Here is a 20,168-nt window from a genome sequence, read left to right on the forward strand (position 1 = left end):
TGTATGTATGTGTATATGTATATGTATATATATATATATATATATATATATATGTGTGTGTGTGTATATATATATATATATGTGTGTGTGTGTATATATATATATATATATATATGTGTGTGTGTGTGTGTATATATATATATATATATATATATATATATATATATATATATATATATATATATATATATATATATATATATATATATATATATATATATATATATATATTTCAGTTTTGACTTGCATCTTAGTCTTAGCAGTTAAAACAACTGGCCTTCAAAATGTATTTGTATAAAACATTTGGTTCATGTGAAAAAATATAAAGATAGCTTTTGATGTTCACTTGGTAGAAGAACCTGGATGCTGTTGGGCCTTCGTTTGTTGTTTTGATTTTGATTATTCAAATGGGTTATCTCTCTTTAGTCTAAACATTTAGTCATTTTTCTCCTCTACAAAGCAGCTTATACTTGTTGTTTGAAAAATGCAGTAAAAACTTTATTTGATCAGGTGCAGCTTATATTAATTTCATCAATGTAATAAAATTATACTTTTGCTGAAAAGAATTCATCCATTTTATTGAAGTGTTGGTGGACTCTTAATTTTACCACATTTTACCATTGGGAGGAGCTAGAGACCACAGAGTCAATGCTTTTGTATTTGTGTTGACTAATGGCACCCAAAACGAGCACCAGTTTTTAAAGGCTCTGCTGGATTCCAACAGATCCCTCTGCTAAGACAGCGCTGTATGTAACAATAGATCAGCACTAATCAATAGAGGCACTTGTCAGGTTCTTGGTAAATGCCGTCATCCTCACAGAACTGTATCCTCTTTCAGTTAATGAGGGCGATTCTGAGAGCGCACTCGTAGACACTTTGTCCCCCTTTGTTTGTTATGCGTTTTCGTTCATGAATAATTAATGTACACTACAGCTCACTTGTCACATTAGCTTACAAAGGGGCAAGTGGATTTCATTTATTATTGTGTGTTTGTCCACGTTACACGTGACTTTGGTCAGTTAACAGTTTTAGTCAATTAAGATACTGTGAGAAACACAACAACACAAGTGAGTTTATAAAGTCATTAACACATGACTTAACATCTTCCCGTTAAAATGCAGTGAAGCACTCTATGGTGGCAGTGTGCATGGATTATGTCCAGTTTAACCTATTTTAAATTTGAAATGTTTTTAGTCTTAAAACATTTCTGCAGTTTTCAGTAACAAAGGAAAAAGTAGAGAATGTCTGAAAAAGTAAATGTGAAGCATATGTTGTTTATTCTTAATCATCTCTACACCCCTCAAATTTGTCTTGGAGGGTCTGTACCACCACGTTGAAAACCACTGTCATAATTTACACAATATACATAAAAGCAGAAACATTCAAGCTATTGTTTAAAACCATCACTTTTATGTTGAAGAGTTCTCTGCTGCTTGCTGCACATCAGTAAACTATTTGCCTTGAGTCACGAGCAATAATTTTAAATACATAATAATTTTATAGTTAATCATTTTAAATTTTGAATTTTTCATAAATGTTACAGCAGTAAAAAAGTTTGTTTTTCTTAGCCTAGGTCACAGAAGCTAAGAATTGTTGAAGCTCATGGTTATGAATAGGGCATTTTGCTTATGTTCTACACTCGCATCATATCATGGAAGCCAGCATCACTGATACACTGTTTCGCTGTGATGAGTCAGTGTCATGTTAAATGGACACGTCATTTTCCATCAAACAGTGGACCTTCACAGTTGTGTTTTGCCCTTGGCTTATTTAGTTTTTGCCTTTGGCATATTTGCATAGTGTCTGTTTGACTTGTATTTCATCGCGTCACTGGTTTGATTTCCCTGCAGTCCTCGGTTGCTTGCTATCCAGTTGCCTTCTCAAACAGCTGATGACCCTGCCATCCAAACTGTGAGGGAAAGCAAACACTCTGGGCCTTGTTCTTTTCTCATTTTACCTTCCTTTTTGTCAGCCTCTGATGTCAGCCGAGCAGCTATGAGCTGTGGGATGTTTTTTTATTATTGATAGCCATGTAGGAGTCTTCTATCTCTCTCAGTGCTGATGCATGAATATTTAATCTGTAGTCAACTCTTGAAGATGAGGAGATGAGGGGAAATGAAGGGCTGGGGTATTAATTGGAGCCCGTGGAGGCCTTCTTGGTGCCGCCGAGTCCCGTCTGCTCTGTAATCTGTGTGTTTGTGTGTGCGTGTGTGTGCGTGTGTGTGCAGTATACATAGAGAGGATAGGTCATGTCCGGACACCCTAGTTCAATGTGTGGAGATGATGGCTGTAAAGCCCCTCGTACACAGCTGGTTTTGTGACTAACAGCATTTGCTTACCCCCACGTACAAGCATAAATACACAGCAGGATGCTCTGGCACTGTTTACATTGAGCTTAACTATCTTCATGTGTTAGATAGAAATGAGTAATAAAATCAACCAAAATCTGACTTTGGCCAGCATTGTGTATTTGGGGTTTTTGTAAGAAATTAATCTGTTTTACTATTGCTGTGATTATCATTTCCCAGCAATGACCTCTGCGCCCTACAGTCAAATTATTGCAAAGAAAACGCAAACTCTGCTTCTATTTAAAATTCAAGGACACACAAAGTATGTCTGTAATCATGGTCTCACACACACACTCACTTTCCTGCACCAGTGCTGTGGTTTTGTAGCACTTTAACCTCAACATCCCTTCAGTTAGTGCCCATTAAAATCACAGCGGGCCCTGCCGTCTGGTCCCAGCCGCCAGAGGAATAGACCAATGCTCCACAGGAGAGGGGGACTGATGGTTTATTACAGAAGTGGCAGCAAAAGATGGCAGGCACTACAAGATGCTTTTAAAGGAGATTGAGATAAGGGCCATTAGGTGACGTCGCCTCGCTGTCTGTGTGAAGATGCACCCAATGCTGGCGCCTGAGCTCTGCTGAGCATGTGTCAAATCAAAGTCAAAGCAGACTGCAGGGTGAACACCCACCAACACGCACTGTCCGCAGTTGCCTCAGAGAGAGACCGGTTCTCTGTGTCTGGGAGCACATTAGATTCATAGGTCAATTTGCTCAGTGTGGAATTAACCTCCTGATTTTTTTTTTTTTGCTTTTAGAGCAGAGGTGATGTTTTATTTGCATTTTTACAGTGGAAACTTGAGGGTTACTGCTGGCTGACTAGGCTGCAGCTCATGTTTTCAGACCTAGAGAACACATGTGAAATGGAGCAGTTTTTGTCTTTCAACCACAGTTGCAACATTTTGTTCCTGGCAATGAGTTTGAAATAAAACAGAAACAAAATCTTTAACCGGTGAATTTTTATTGTGAATATATAGCTTGCACAATAATTGAATAGGCTTTTTATTCTCTACCGTACGTCTGATCATTTCAGTAAAAAAGTGATAGAAGTACACTGATGGCATCAAAATAACTGCATAACTGAAGACAATGCATCATAAAAGAATTAGGCTGCTTATTATTCTGCATTTTTCTTATTGTCTACAAAGAAAGACGAAAAATGAATCATGAATTGATCCACTAACAAAGCATTGTGTGTGTGTATCCAGTCTGAGCTCGGACATCAGTGCCCAAAAACCATTACAAACACAGCAGTGAGTCACACTGTTGAACTGGATGACCTGTTCCTTCATTACATGAAAGCGCACACAAGTATATTTGACTCAGTCCTTCTACTGCTCACAAGCTTCTTCATTCACAACAGTTTGAAACAAGTTCTATTTACAACTGTCTGACTCATTTCAAGTGTCCACATGTTACAGGAAATTACTGCACTTAAAAAAAAGTGAAACTATGTATTTTTGTGTGATATCACTGATGATTTCGCTCACAGTGGTGCACAGGAAGTGCAGTTTCAAATAAATAGGGCATTGGGGTAGTTTCAGTCTTGTTGAGATTATCGAAAGACAGATTTCTAGATTTTTTTGTATGTAGTCGATACTCAGATTGACATTTGTTATGTTCAATGCATTATACTGACGCCTCTTTTTACAAGTTACAACAGCACAACTGATTGTGAGAGTGACAATTTTATTCACAAATAATTCCCATGTATTTTTTACAGTTGGTTTAGAATAAATGAAATAAAAAACAATAGAAATAAAAAAAACAATTTTTAAGAATCAATGCATATACTTATATATCACTTGGCCGATAAAACTTGACAGATACGAGCCTTCCACTGAAGTATCAGCATTTGTTTGAAGACAATTTTTATTTATGGAATAAGCAATGCAGAAGAGATGTACATTCATGTTCACATTTTACGTAGGAAATATTTTTATTCAAGTCCTATATATTTGGTTGTGTTTGTGTTAATGGTTTGGTAATGACACCATAGAAATCAATGTCAAATCTTTTTAAATGTATGTATTGGTATTTAAAATGTTTTACTCCCTAATATCGGTATCATCATCAGTACATAAAGATCTGTATTGGTTGGGCTCTAAGTGACAGTCATTTTCAAAGCATACCCTTTAAATTCAACTCAATAAAATAATTCAATTTCTTTAAATAAGGAAGTAAACTCAGTCATATCAGTGAGCATCTTTATCTCTGGGCAGCAGGCTGGGTTTTTGCAGTGTTCTGTTGTCGTCACCAGTACAGCTGGGATGTGTAGAGCAGAAGACAAGGGAAGAGTGGCAGGCCAGAGGTGGCAGGTGGCTTCTTGCCACCAGCCTTGGCGTGATGGTTGCTGTGATATTTTGGAACTGAATAATTTACAACGCAACAACACGTCTCCCCTCGCCACTGCGAAATGTGGCTCCTAACGGCATGTTTCATTAATGCCGTCGCCTCTAAACCCCTTCCATAATTCAGCAGGCACTAGAGGAGCTGCAATGTGTCGCCACACAGCTCACTGACACCGGGGACACAGGGAAGGAGATAGAGAGAGGCCGGATGCCGAGGAGGTGAAAGATGGGTAGATTGGGGTAAGGGAGGGAGGGGAAGTACAAAAGTGCGAGAAAGACTACAGTTCACTGCTTCTATCTGGTTGTTTCACCGCCCTGTCCCAATTGGCAGAAAAATCTGGCCCACTTTACTGTGTCGCCAGCAGAGGCTGAGCATTGCACCTACCATGCCTAGAAAGGACAATAAATTATTCACACTCTGTTGTGCCCTCACATGTGCTAAATGCTGCTCATTCCCAGTTAGGCTGCCTTGTAACTTTACTTCCGTAAGATATCTTGTCAAAGTCTAAAATGGTTGGCAACAAATAAATTTACTTTTAATTGTCAACTTTTCTTTTTGGCGATTAGTTGAATTTTATCTTATGCTTCAGCAATACACTGTTATGTGTACAGCTTTAAGATGAATCAAATAATAAAGTAGTTTTAGAGTGAAGTGTAATTTCGAATTTTGTTTTGTCAAACCCTGTACATGTGCGCATAATTATAAATTTTTTTTTCATAAACACATTCTTTATATATATATTCTTTGTTTTTCAAAACATACAAATTTCTAAAATGTTGGGAAATATAATTTAGGGAGTTTCTAAAAATGTTTGTGTTGGTTGGCCTTAAATTACTGCTACCGGCTATCTGCAGATTTCTTTGTTTTTTGTTGTCTTGAAATGAGTTGTATTGTTGAGCCTGTAGATGGACATTTTATAACCCAGCACATGAGGTAGCTGCTTAAAAAAGCAACTCGAATTAGCTGCATTTTCATAAAGCTGAAAAACTGAAAACATTTTTATTGGAATGATTATAGTTGATGTTTGAGATGCTCACAGGACTGTGATGCCACAAACTAAAAGAAAGTGGTGCAATGCTCTAGATTACTTGGTTCCCTCTAAAATTTAAGAAGTTGGATATTTTTTTTAATGAAAAATTATGATCACATTATCATGATTTTATTCCCAAATTTCTCTTTATTTCAATATGACCTGAATACTCCATTGAACAATATAATTAACATCTTTTAAATAATTTATCAAATGCCTTGTGGATAAACACTGAGGACTCGGCATCAGGAGCAGGTTAGGGGTTCATTGTCTTGCAGAAGGAGTGTTTTGCCACCCACAGTTAAAAACCACGAATTCATGTGTTAGACATCATATTCGGAACCTCATTATTAAAAGTGAATCTGTATGATATACAAATAAAAAATCATACATGTTTGCAGATTGTAATACACTTAATTAGTAATGTATAGTAAACAATGTCCATCGGGAGATTAGAGGGCCACACAGATGGCAGGATGCTGCTTGAGAAACCAGAACAGCATCTCATAGTCGCAGTTCCATCGTGTGATGTGGAAGGTTCAGCATCCTCTGCTTTCTCCTTAGGGCATCTGAGGCCATGGTGCTTCTGTTGAACACAGCGGGAATCCTCCAAACTTTCACAAGCAGTTGAGCACTGACTGTCGGTCTCAGAGCACAGACGTGACGTTCACTACACGTCTCACCTCAGGATGCACTGATGAATATGAGAGTGAAGTACGAGTGTTAATCTTTCAACATAACTCCATTTGGACAATATCAACCCATTTTATAATACATCCAAACTGATGTCAGCAGTTACAATTCAAAGCTTCACTGTAAACTGCATGAGATGGGTGCTGATGTAGACACAAATTCATAATTTAGGAAGTAGTTAAGTGCTTTCACTCCAAGATGCTGCTTTACTCACCTCTGCATGACACTGACCTTGTTGATGGTTTTTAATATGGTTACAGTGGTAGTGTGATTTGGTGTACCTACAGAAGAAGCAGCTGGTGGATCCTTGAAAGTACTGACTTAGCACCATTTATTGCAATTTAACAATACATAAAGAGAGTAAAAATGGAGGAAACCCCCCACATTATTTTCAGTGTTTTAATCTGTGTAATGTTACTGCAATACTACAAAAACGCTACGTAAATATGCTACGTATATTGAGTACTCGATAGTCATTATTACATTGTCGAATGAGCACTCAGTAGTTATGTTTCAGACCACACCCACACCTGTAAAGCAAAAACATGATCCATCTCGTGCTGTCAGATAAGGTTCCTCTGTTTGGAATCGGCTCCTTTCCATGTGCAGCCTGGCAGATAATGGCTGTTTTGTTTAGTGGTAGAGCTGCCTTAAGTACATAACATGAGTTATTCATCTCCTCCTCCTCATCACTGCAAAGCAATTGCAGGACAAACAGTTTGCTGAATTTGAAGATGCACGTAAAGGGGGAGTCCTTGCATATTTAGTGAATGTGCTATCTTTTATTAATGCAAACGTCCTGGCCTCGCTTGCCTGAGGATGCACCAACCTGATTAAATCTTTCCCATGCTACATTTTACCACTATGATGTAATTACACTAGCATGCAACAAATGACCAATGCTCTCTTACTGTGTCATTCCCCCTCTGACTTTGTAGTTTTCCTCTGTACTGCACATAACCTCCAGAATACATTTGTGTTTGACTTTAAGTGGTACTTTGAGCAACAGGTAAAAGGAACTGGTCAAAAGAATAAGTTTACTGTCGGGACAAGATATCATAAATAGGCCCTGCCATCTTGTTGCCTCATCTGGCTCAGACTTCACAGTCTGACACTATAAGCCTGTTGAGAAGTTTTCTGTTGACTACAAGAAGAACTTCTACTTGACCCTTCTAACACATTTCCAAGCCAGTGAAGCTGCTCTTTGATTCTGAGGCCGTGCTTATTCAAGGATATAATCTGCACAGCACAAACATGAGTGGGGCCATGTTAGAATGAGGGCTTTTAGATCAATGTGCCTCCCCCGAGAGCTGCTGACTTTCTGTACTAACAATAGCACAGCAACAGTGATTTTATTACAGAGGGGGTTTAAGCACATCAGCTCTCTAAGTGTAAGTAAAGAAGAGGGATCTATGCTGTATGAGGACACAGCAGCAAACATGGTTAGATCAATGCTTCCTGTTCCTTGCTGCAAACATTTTTCAGTCTTGGACTGTGTCAGAAAGCGAAACAGAGCCTTCAGGTACTTGGCAATGCAGTGTTGTGTGTGTGTGTGAAGATGTACAGTCCAGGGGCCTCATTTATAAAACTGCGTATGAATCTTACTAAAAGTGTACGTGCGCACAAAAGCCGAAAATGGTGTAGGCAAAAAAAGATTAAGATTTATAAAACCGTGCGCGTGCACCTGAAGGCCATTTTCCCTTTACAAATCACACTCCATTTGGAAATGTGCTTACGTGGATCTGCCTCAAGGTCCGCCCCCTACTCTCCCACATTCAACCATAAATGGTCAATGCAAAGCACCTCATGAATATTTAATTATCCTAAGCGTTGAGAAGAGGAAGCGAAATTCTCTGACACCGACATCGAGGTGTTTGTTAGCGAGGTGGAGGTGAACTGCCACAGCAGTGATGTCATTAATAAAATAACCACTGATAATTTTACGCACACTCGTCCTTGATGATACACGCACAGTGTTAGAGGATATTATTAATGACTCGGCTCTGCAACTCCGCTGTTTATCATTACTGAACATAATTTGCTGTAAGTTGTTTTACATCTTCAGCAGTTACGTCACGCGAGCACAACTAATGCTGTTGTTTTTAATGTTAATGATGAAGTGTGGATCAATAATCTGTCTTCAGTTCACCACCTCACTTCTGCATCGTCATTTTCCCGTCTCCATGTATTTACAACATGATCCCTCTTGTGGTTGGTCAGATGTTGGACAAGCTGCGGGACCGGTGGATCAACACTGGTCTCTGGGAGAAGCTACAACAACAGAAAACTGTGATCACTGAGCCCCGCGGTGGTGGCAAGGGGGATTTTGACGAACTGCTTCAGACCTACTACAATGCCATTAAATACTGTGACGAAAGAGGTCAAACTGGTAAAGATCATCACACTGACACACTGGTTTTGTAATATCATTCTGAAACCACTTGTTTAGTGACATGTCTGTAGAATTAGGGCTGAAACACATTAATTTGATAATCTCGTCTTCACATTAATTATAAATCATTTATACAACTGAACTAAAGCTAGTGTAGTCTTGTTCAGAGTTTGCTGTGTACTACGTGTCATTTACAGTGGTTTCTTGTTATAGATGGTGCATTGCTGATTGCTGTATGTAGGGGTAAAGTGAGTGAAGGACTGGACTTCACAGACGACAATGCCAGGGCAGTGGTCACCATTGGAATTCCCTTCCCAAACATCAAAGACCTCCAGGTAATAAGAATGTAAACAGTCAAGAACATAACTGGTTAAGACGAGAAGTTCACAACCAGTCTTCCCACAACAACACCACCAAGTCCCAAATGTAGGTAGGTTTTCTGTTTGTTGAGTAAATATGAGAAGACTATGCATCACACTGGTGGGTAAATGTAGGGTAAAACAACAGTCATGTAATAAAACACCATCTTAGAGTCTTAGAGCTTTTACCTTTTGGACAAGCCGTTCCTACAGTCCGACTGGTTACAAATTGTACTCTGAACTTAGTTCGGCTTTGAATTGAGGGCATACCAGAACATTTCTGAGAACCACTTGGTTAGCGCATACCCTCTCTAATTGTAAAAAAAACCTTGTGGAGACTTGCACAAAATCAAATTAAAAAAAAGTTATTGGTTTAATGGTAGGTTATATTTTATATAACTCAGAGAGCAGAGACCTGGAGAATCAACTCTTAATCAACTCTCTAACTTTATCAAAACAATTAAGCTCCACCCCTCTTTATCTTGGTAATAGAACATATGATCTGTAACAGTACCCGTACACATGCACCAACAGCAATTGTCAAAGAAATCACATTGTATCCCTGTTAGCAGGAAAATGCTGTTGGAAAACATAACTTTATGACTTTGGCGATGCTGCAGGTCTGAGCTGTGTCTGTAGGATGTCCGTTATTTCATTGATTTTGACCAAGTTCCAACATTTTGGATGCCATCAAGACAAATAACGCAACCCAGTGACTCAAACGCACGCACTCACACACTCACATGCACACACACACACACACACACAGGCATGCATAAACCCACACCAAATAAGAGCATCCCTTTTTGGTGATCCGTGAAAAAAAATCCCAAAGCGATGTTGCTGTGTCTGCTCCGTCCTTAGCAGATAAAGTTGACCTTTAAGTTTTAGTCTCCCCCCCGCCGCCTCCCTCCTCCCTCTCCTCCTCCACATCCTCCTGTCAGAGCACGATGAAGCTTTCACTAACCTGTTCTGTCAGTGTCAGTGCAGCCAAAGCTGTCAGTTTCACCTCTGTCAGCTTTCAGGGCATTGCAGCTTCTTTTTTTTTTTATCCGATTTTTTTTTTTTTTTTTTTACATTGCTTTTTGTGTGAGGGCTGCTCTTTACGAACAGGTGGAGTTTTTACCCTCTAAGGTTCGACCACGAAAGACAGTGCTCAAAACTTAAAATAATTTTGTCTCTCTTATACGTTGTGATTATTTAAATAATTGTGCGTGTACACTGGGAAGAATTATTGATGTATTACCCCAAATTCCAAAACTATGTACAGACCACATAAAAGCAAAGATAATGACATTTTATAGAATTATCAAGCTTTTTTAATTTAAGAAATTAATAAAATAAAATGTGCAAAGTATTTTGTATGTTGTTTGCAAAGTATATTACTATTGTATAAAACTTAATCGTGAATATGTCCTTAGCACTGAGTATCTTTTATTAGATATTAACTTTATCTTTAGTTGATCCAACAGAACTGCACCTGAGAAACAAACGTGTATTAATCTGCCTCTGACAGTAGTACCAAAAAACAAGATAACATTTCTTTTGACTGTAACTCCAGGCTTAGGGGAAACTTGAGCGTATAAACAATGACTTCATCCTCCTTTCCCACTCCAAAGTACATTATTACAAGTTCCACAGTCCAAACAAGTACTTATTTAATGGTTTAGGGAGAAAGAGATGTCGGGGTGAGCAATGCCAATATAATAAACAAAACCAGCTAAACAGGTGTTTTCACTTACTTATCTCTCAAAGTATAAAATGGAAAAATAAAATACAGGAATCTTACCTGCCTCTCAAACATAAGAAAGGGGAAAATAGTTTAGAATATAAACAGCTTCTCACCCCTATAGTAGAAATCCAACGGGAGGGGAAATCAAATATACTGAGAGATGGACAAATGCATAGTGGCCTTTGGCTTGTTTGCTGAATTATTTGACAGTGACAAGTTGTAGAAAATCACCAGTCTCAACCTTTAAATCTTAATTTTGCCAATTCGGCATGGTATTTTATTTGGGTCAAGGTCGTGGTTTGGTTTTAGCCTCGGCTCACAGGAATTGTATCCCTCATATTATCCAGATGATTGAGACGACTTCATTCAAGTGAAACAGTAGTATACGGCTTTAGATTGCATTTAGTAGGTTGACAAAAAATGGAACAAATACAAAGCTAACAGAGGTTTGTATTTTGTATGTATAAAACAATAAGTACAATCATAGAATTTTATAGACAAGGAGGCCAGCTCTTTCATTAAAAACCAACATGCAGTATCATGAAACTGATGTTTTGGTGTAACCCTGCTGTATCATTGTAGGCGATGACTGGATAGAGCAAAACAACAGGGCGAGCAATGAGGAAGCCGAAGGTAGTCAGGGCTAAGGTGGAGCTGACCAAGCATGAAGAGACAGTTCGTCTCTAATGCTGAGTTCTGTGCTCTAAATCAACAGCCTTTGTTTATTTGCTCCTCAGAGACCGTCTCCTGTCACATCTTGTCATAGTTGTTACTGCTATAGGCTGACACATAAACCTCAAACTGCTTTTGAGGGTCATTGGTTTCAAAATCATTAGTTTTATTTTTGGGAAAATAGACCTCAAACACAGACCCTAAAGTAAATCTACCCCACTACAGCCTCACTGGAGACTGTAATGACTTAATCAGGGGTCTCACGTGCAACCATTGCATAAGCACAGAACAGGCCTCACTGATGTTAACCTGGAATCAAGTGAAATCTATTACCTGATAATGCAATTGAATACTTCACAAACACAGACAGATAAAAAAAAAACTAATCTTAAAAATTTAACAAGGTAAATTTTATTGAAACTCTAAATTGAACCGTATGTGTACTGTAATATAAAGTTGGGCTGTTCTCCCTTTTTAATGTTTAATTACAAAGTAAACACAGGGTTGTGACCCACATTCTTCCAAAACTTAAGTCATTTCTTAGATGTATTTTTTATAATATTGTCAACCTTTTCACACCATACTTGTAACATCTAAGATACTAGATAAAGTCTCTTTTTTAAATTTTGCTCTTTTCTTCCTCATATTTGCATTGTGTCCCTTATATTTTCCTCTTCCTCCTTTTAGTTGTCTTCTTCTGCCCCTTTTTATCTCCTCTTTCAATGGCAGAGGCACAGTTGTCCTCAGAGAAGCCCCGGGGGGCTTTAAAGTTCTTTGAGCTATAACCTCATTGCACCGCTGAGAGACTGGAGACACCGATACTAATGACTGTCAAAGCCAAGCAGCTAGCCCTTGTAGCATGCTAAACTAGCACTGATGCTGCTATAGCACTCAGTCAGAGAGATAATCCACACTTGCACACACATACACACACATGCACACAAACTCAGACTGGTGTATCCACCCCTAAATAGTCATGCGATTGTCATTTCCATTTTTTGCTGATGCAAAATTCTAAAAAGGTCTGTGTCCTATGAGCAAAATCTCATATTTCGACAAAAGTAATTTCATTTCAATACGATGACGCAAATCATGATGTGGCAAATTTTCTGTACATTTGATTTGATTAATTGTTTATATAAAATTAAACAAAATGAAAAACAATTTCTGTGACGTAGTGCACCTTGAGTTCAGTGCTGTCGCCAACTCATGAAACCCTAGTTTCTCGACTGTCTTCTAACTATCGGAGTCTAGACTTTGCTATGAACACATTACTTTTGTGTCTCTCGTTCATCAACATGATTCTTGTGCAGGTGAAGTTTTGAGTCTGCAGCAGAATTCTTGAAGTACAGTTTTCTGGTCCGACTTCATACGCAGACCAGGTCCATGTGTCTCCACGTTTAGCTATGCAAGGCTCCACTTTTTTTTGGCTGGTCTGAGTCTTTTGTGTCATGCTCACTGTTCTCCCCTATGTGACACGTTTCCGTGCACTGCTGCTAACATGTTCACATCCTCCTCGGAGCACTAAACATATTATTAAATTCGTTCTGTGCCAGTATCACAGGATAAGAGACCCAGCTTCTCTTGATGTAAACGTCTCCTGCACGCTTAGATACTTGCGTTGCCTGCATTCCCAGACAGACATAACTCTTAAATTCCACAGCTTAAGCACATAGCATTGAACTTTACTGGCCTGTTGTGTTATTGTGACAAAGATCAAAGTTTGAACTTGAAAAGTCCTCTGCAGTGAAAGCCCTGCCAAAGGTGGTATTACATTTATGTTGAGTTTTTCCAATGGCATGTTTTACAGTGAACAGTCTTGCCATGCGTGAGTGAGTCAACGATAAGTGGCTTTAACAAGCAATAAAAAGACACTTACAACTGATAAGGCATGTCTCTTGGTTTAATGAAGGGATTAGCCAACCTCATGCTGCTGTCCTCTGTTAAAAACGAGCACAAGATAATTTTAATTCTAAGGCCTGTGAGCATGTTAAGGCGCTTTTGGAGGAATGTTGAAGAGTTCACGGAAATCATCAAGCTGAGGGGATGATGGATGCTCCAGGCACATTTACAACACTGTACATATGGCTTCATCATCAACAACCGAAGGAATGATCTATAGTAAGTGATGGCTGCTTGTATCATCCATGTCAACACAACAGGCCAGCTTTGAAAAACACATCTTAGTCTAGTGACATGACTGTTGGTACAGCAGCTGCTTTGAGTATTTCTGAAACTGCTCCCTGGATTTTCACACTGGCCTCTGTAGAGTCACCAGATGTGAATCCAGTAGAACCTTTGGGATGTGGTAGAACAGGAGATTGGCAGTTTTACTGTGCAGCTAAATAATCTGCGGAAAAGTTGTGATGCAGTCAGTTTAACATGGAGCAGAATCTCAGAGGGAAGTTTCCAACATGTTGTAACATAGAGAAAGGAGGCTGTTAGAGAGCAAAGGGAGGAACTACCCAGTATTAATATTAGTGTTGTGTCAAATCAACTCAAATACTGTGTATACTGAACAAAATATACAGACTATTGGACCACTGGGGACCACTGGTCGAAGCCCAAACAATTCAGAGATCAGACAGAAACAGATCTGAAGTAATACCAAAAAAAGCAAGTTCTATGGCTCTGTTTGCCAAGTGCTGGATTCGTTACCACTCAGAATCTGTGAAGCGGTAAGGCTCAGCCTTCACATATATCTAAAGTCTTAGGAGCATGGCTTTATTATTCATTGATATTTTAAGTTAAGATGGCAACTATTAAAAAGTAAGTAGGATTTAGTGTGTAGCCTTCTTGTGAGCTAATCCATGTGCATGTTGGAAAGGAGTGTGATAGTCTGATGCCCTTATGAGTGTGTATGCACGAGCACGCACACACATGAACACTGTCTTCAAGACGAGCCACTCAGCTGTCACCTCAGCCCCATGTCGCAGATGAGGCGCTCAGCAATCTCAGTGACAGACACAAGATGTCCTGGACTGCCAGGGGCGTGCACACTGACACTGATGCACACACACACACACACACACACAGCCTGCTTAAAATGTAGCTCAAACAGATGCGCTCAGCTGCGAATCATGCCTACTGGTCAAATATATGTTTTTAGGGATGAACAGGTAGCTGTAGAGGACAGGGCCAAAGCATCCGAGTGATCTCTTGACATTTTAACTAATCCTTTCTAGCTTGTGGTTTCTTGCACATTTGCGAGATTTGCTAGCAGCCAGAATTGGCTTTTTCACATATGCAACCTGTCATGTTAGATTGGATGGTGACATGGTACAGAGCAGAGATGTGATGGCTCAAACGCTGAAATGGACTGTGATTACATTTAGATGACACCGCCGACTCGAGGCTACTGGCCTTTCCGTTCCAGCTTTGGGTTTAGAAGTGGATTCCTTAACTGCTCCGGTGTCTCATACATTGGCAAACATCTCACCATGAAGCCAGCAACATTTGTAAGACATACTGTGACAGGGTTATATGAGATGCCTCCCATTGAAAGCCTGCGCTGCTGTTGTATTTCTGCATATCAAACTTGTGATTTAACATCTCCCGACAAGGCAGGGCTTTGTTATTCAAATTACACAACTCTTTCAGTGTCCGTGCTCAGGTTTTCGTGGTGGCAGGTGTTACTCAGTTGTTACTCAGTTGTTTGCATGATTCCTTGGTGAGGTGTCATTAGTCATAGTCCAACTTTGGGGCAACATTGAGGCTTTCCTGTGACTCGGCTTGTTTGTTTATGGTACACAGTCCAGACAGGCCACAGTGGCATTGCGTGATGCGCGTGAGGTAACAGGCTGTACCTGCCACGGCCCCGTGTTTGGTGGCTCAGGGCGAACACACGGTACCTGTCAAAAGCAGTTAGAGCCCGTTCAGCAGCCTGCCCTGCATGGCATCCCGTCAGACGGCAGCTGAACTTTTCACTTGTCAATTCTGAAAGGTTAGCGCTAAAATCAGCAGTGACAGATGCAAATGGATGGATGCTTTCCTGGCATTTTTGCGCAGGGATGCTTCATGTCACATAGACCACCTTGTCTGTCCCCTCCTACTTCCACTATCCTCTGTCATGGCCTCTCTTTAGCCCCTTTGTTCCCCCTTTCAGAACATATCTAACTGTGAGGACAGGTAATACTTTACCACTTCAGGCCCTGAGTAGTATTTGTTTTGGGTTAGATGTGCCCTAGATCCTATTTGGTGTGACCCTTCATATTCGCTTTTAATCGAATTAGTTCATCATGCACGAAAGCCTCTCTCTCCCAGGTGATGCCACAGCGCTTTGGCTGTTGTTCATTTCAGATCAGAGTTTTAGTGTTTTATATTCAGTGTAGATACTTAAAAGTTTGTAACCTCTTTGAAAATGTAATTTCTCTTCAGTAAGACTGTTGTTAAGAATTTGGCTTTTACAGGAAAGAGCAACCCACAAAATTCGGGGAGTAAGAATCTAGGTGACATGCAACTAAGTTGGTATTCAGTCCAGACTGGTGTTGGTAACATCTAAGCTGCAATTTGCAACATGAGATCATTTTCTTCTTTTTCATCAAGACAAAACCTAAACCTGCGACCATGCATAAGCCTGCAGGTGCCATGTTGGTGTGGAGAATGTATTTGCAAGTAGCGGCAATAGTTGTTTGTGAAAAATGTACTGCAGCCACCACCATTTGCAATCATTGTGTAAATGGTACTCGCAAATCGTAATTTATAAAATGTTGCACATTTTTTTTACATTTCTGTTCAGCTTATTGCCAAAATGTTTGGTTCAGCAAGATTTAGTAATCCATCAATCAAATGAAACGTCTTTAGCAACTGTCTTTAAAAATGTATTATAACAATCATTTATCAAGCAAAGATGCCAAACGTTCTCGGTTCAAAGAGCATCAGTGTGAGGATTTACTGCTGTACCTCCTCTGTTTTATTACTGTTTGCCAGGTAAAACATGCTATTTGGACAATTGTGCTCTGGGAGCTTTTTTTCCTTTTATACACTAACAAGTATACAATTGGGGAATCAGAGGTTAATTAAAAGAAATACTGTGATACGCTCAGTGCACAAAAGTTCATTTCTTAGATATAAACAAAACAAAGACGTTGGTAACATGTGAAATATTTGTATTCCATTTATTATTATTTATAGAAATAGGTTTAAAAAGTGCCATAATTTATTAATGATCTTTCAACAATGGGTCTGTGGTTTCAGGTTGAACTGAAGATGAAGTACAATGACCAGCACAAGTCCAGAGGTCTCCTCCCAGGCAATCGCTGGTACGAGATTCAGGCCTACAGAGCTCTCAACCAGGCCCTGGGAAGGTAAGTGTTCTGTACAGCCTTTACCTTGTTATCGTTACCAGCTGAGACAGACTGGATGGTATTATTTTCACCTTGTGGGTCTGTGTGTGCATAATGTGGCCCTACTGTAGGAGAAAGTACCACAGAGGAGTACTGTCTGTACCTGTGTGTCTGTACAGGTGTTCAGTTGAGGTCAAAGTGAAGGCTTAAAGCTGGAGGTGGGTGTATTTCACCCATAGACCCATGAGTACTTGACACATCAGTGTTTTGATGAGGGTGGCAGCTGTTGTCCTCCTGTCACAAGATGCTGTCTAGTTTCTTTTTGTGCTCTCACTCTTTGTACCTAAACCTTTAACCCTTTACAGGTGTATTCGCCACAAGAATGACTGGGGCGCCCTGATTCTCGTGGATGACCGTTTCAAGAATAACCCTAATAAATACATCACAGGTACGCGGTGGGTTTCACAGTGTGTGAACTGTGGCTTCACTTGATAACTGCACAGCGTCTCAACTTGAACACTAGATGGCAATAGTTATCCATTATAAGACCTTTGGTAATGTTTGTCTCTGTTGTGTGTGTCTGTGTAATTTCAGGTCTGTCTAAATGGGTGCGCCAGCTTGTCCAGCATCATGACACCTTCAGCAATGCAATGCAGTCTCTGGCAGAATTCTCTCAGGTGCAGCAGAAAGTGGAGGCGGCCTCTGCAGACAGCCAGGCAGTGTGCTCTACGGCCTCACCTCCAAACTGTTACTCTCCAGGACCTGTAAAGGGACAGGAACCGCTGAGGGCCGCACTACCTCGGACACCTCACTCATGTGTCAAACTGCCTGAATCACAGCAGGACACAAGCCCCTCCACCTTCCATCCGTTTTCCTGCGCACAGCCGAAAACTGAACAAAATGAAAAAGCAGGTAAGAAACATGGAAATGTTGAAAATAGAGCTTTGGTGCTGCAATAATAAGATCTCAAGTATAAAAAATATCTTACTGACAATTCCAGAAATCTTTCCTTTCTGTCTGTCTTTTGGTTTTCTTGACAAACGCTCACCTGATCAAATTCAAACCTGGCAGGTGGCTTAACAAGGACCTTGGGGTTGCCACACCCTCATTTTAAACTGCTCCTGGTGTGAAGATTCTCACGGTGTCACTTTTATGATGGGATCATGTGACATCATCAGTGAATGTGGTGATGAGATGACCTCACAGAATGGTACTTCGTGAGTTTTAAAATTGGATAATTACCCCTATTTTTGGAACAATGCCACACACCAACTGGCACCGTTTGAATGTCCTGATGATGTTGTGACACACTATCATGGAAGTCACTGATGATGTGACTGTTTATATGTCTCAAAATATATCTTATCATTTTTAACTCAGGGACGTTCCTAAGAAAAGAAAGAAAAAATACTTTGTAATATCGATTTTAGCCTGTTTTTCTCATTTTAAACCGCTGACAGGTTTGTGGTAACGACACCTTGTTCCTCTATAGCGACATAAACCCTTGATAAATAAATGCATAAAAGATTTAAGCCACTAGCACCACACAGCTGCCACTGTTTGGGACCTAATCCAATTATTTTTTCTTTCTTTATGACATTTGAATCAGTGCCGTTTCTAAAAGACACCGTTGTTGTTATTGAGCCCAAGGATATATGAGCATGACATCACCACACGGAAAATATGTTGAGATGGCGTGTTTGCACATTGTCTTGGTGAGCGGCCATTGTCTGTGGGGGTCATGACAGGGTTGAGCTGTTTGCTCAGTTGAATTCGGTGTGGTGGATGAGGGTGGTAAAGGGACAGGCACAGACACCCCCTCTTCTCCCTCATAGTTGGGGGTGGGGGCTATGGGATCAGTTGAGTGGCTTGCCTCATTACTGTAAGGTCTTTTGCATGCCTGAGTGGCGCTGGAGCGAGCTGATGAGCAGATGTTGGACTGTTGCTTTTAATTAAATCCCCTTGACCTTTGTTTGGGTTATATTGAGCGTAAGCCCACATTTATATGTTTCTTAATAAAATAGCCTTGGCAGCCATGTTGGTGTGTATGCCAGTCTCCATTGGTGGCTTTCTTTAAATGGTTATATTCAATTTAAAGATTAAAGTGCTCTCTACAAACAAGGATGTGTAATGATAGAAACTCTATTTTGTTCCCTTGTTGCAGAATGGTTGAAGGCGACACACAGTATCCCAGCAGAGCCGCTCGCACCAAAAAGAACAGCTCAGTCTCTCTACCACATTTTCAACTCCAACCCCATCAGCACCTGCTTCAAGAGGGCAATTTTTAAAGAAAAGCCACCCAGTAATCTCAGCCAGCACCTGGAGGCGCCTAATCATTCTGAACACAAGGAGAACCACGAGATCTCCTCTCCACAGAAGAACACTGAAGTGCCTTCTTGTCTTAAACAAGCGGCTGCAGACGCTTCCAGTGAAATCAAAGCGGAACCACTCAGTCTGGCTCCCGGCCCGCCATCAGGAGCTGTCCCTCCCAGCTGTGAAAGTGAGGCAGACCATCCAGCTGAAGATGAATCAGATGTGGATGAGACCATCTTCTTTACTCCAGAACTTTTTGAGGGTGAAGATGGCGAAGTCGACACAAAGAAGGAGACGGGGACAGAGTCGCCTGCCAGGGTGGTTTCAGGGCCAGAGAGCTCTGCCCTGCTGTCAGAAGAACTTTTTAGCTCTGAGCAGGCCCAGGGGCAAGGGCAAGCCTCTGCTTTTGATGGACAGGGCGCTATTTCAGTCAGTAAGGAGAGCACAGAGCTGACACAGGGACGTGCAGAAGAGACCGGGGGACAGAAACAAGGTGAGGAGGGAGAGAAGGAGGAGGTGGACAACCAAAGCAGGCAGGTATGCAGTAGGCTCCGCAGGCTGTCCAGGTCCAGACACAAACTCCCTGCCACTCCAACAGGTAACTAACAATCTGGACACAAGGAATTCTGTTAACTAAGCAGAATATATAACATGGGATTCAAGTGCAAATACTGTGTGGAGTGCACAGTATGCTGGAAAATGTTTCCTCACTAGATATATGTATTAAAAACTGATCGCTGTGCAATGTAAACTGCATTATTCAATTCATGCTGCTGCGTTTCCTAAATCACTGTTTCACTGTTCATCTTTGAGAAATAACCAAGTATGTTGTACCTGCCTGAGGCAACTAGCCCTCTCACTATTACTGTGTGTAGAGAACATTATGAGGCTTCAGCCAAGCCAGCTCCCATCTGGATGCAGCTTCTTATTCAGTGTGACAGAGCATCATACTGAGGCCATTAAGGCCTGTTCTCAACTAACCACCATTACTTAAG

General features: G+C 40.4%; 1 protein-coding gene across 1 annotated transcript in view; it reads left to right on the forward strand.

Moving 5' to 3' along the window:
- Positions 1-19,960, forward strand: part of brip1 (BRCA1 interacting protein C-terminal helicase 1) — a 39,813-nt gene extending 19,853 nt beyond the window's left edge. Inside the window, 6 exon segments of the mRNA XM_034605293.1 lie at positions 8,641-8,809; positions 9,026-9,147; positions 16,772-16,881; positions 17,226-17,308; positions 17,455-17,772; positions 19,025-19,960. Coding sequence (XP_034461184.1) covers positions 8,641-8,809; positions 9,026-9,147; positions 16,772-16,881; positions 17,226-17,308; positions 17,455-17,772; positions 19,025-19,806 — 1,584 coding nt within the window. The 3' untranslated portion in view covers positions 19,807-19,960.
- Positions 19,961-20,168: the final 208 nt, after the last annotated feature.

Source organism: Hippoglossus hippoglossus, chromosome 13, assembly GCF_009819705.1.
Source record: "Hippoglossus hippoglossus isolate fHipHip1 chromosome 13, fHipHip1.pri, whole genome shotgun sequence".
In the NCBI taxonomy this organism is placed as follows: domain Eukaryota; kingdom Metazoa; phylum Chordata; class Actinopteri; order Pleuronectiformes; family Pleuronectidae; genus Hippoglossus; species Hippoglossus hippoglossus.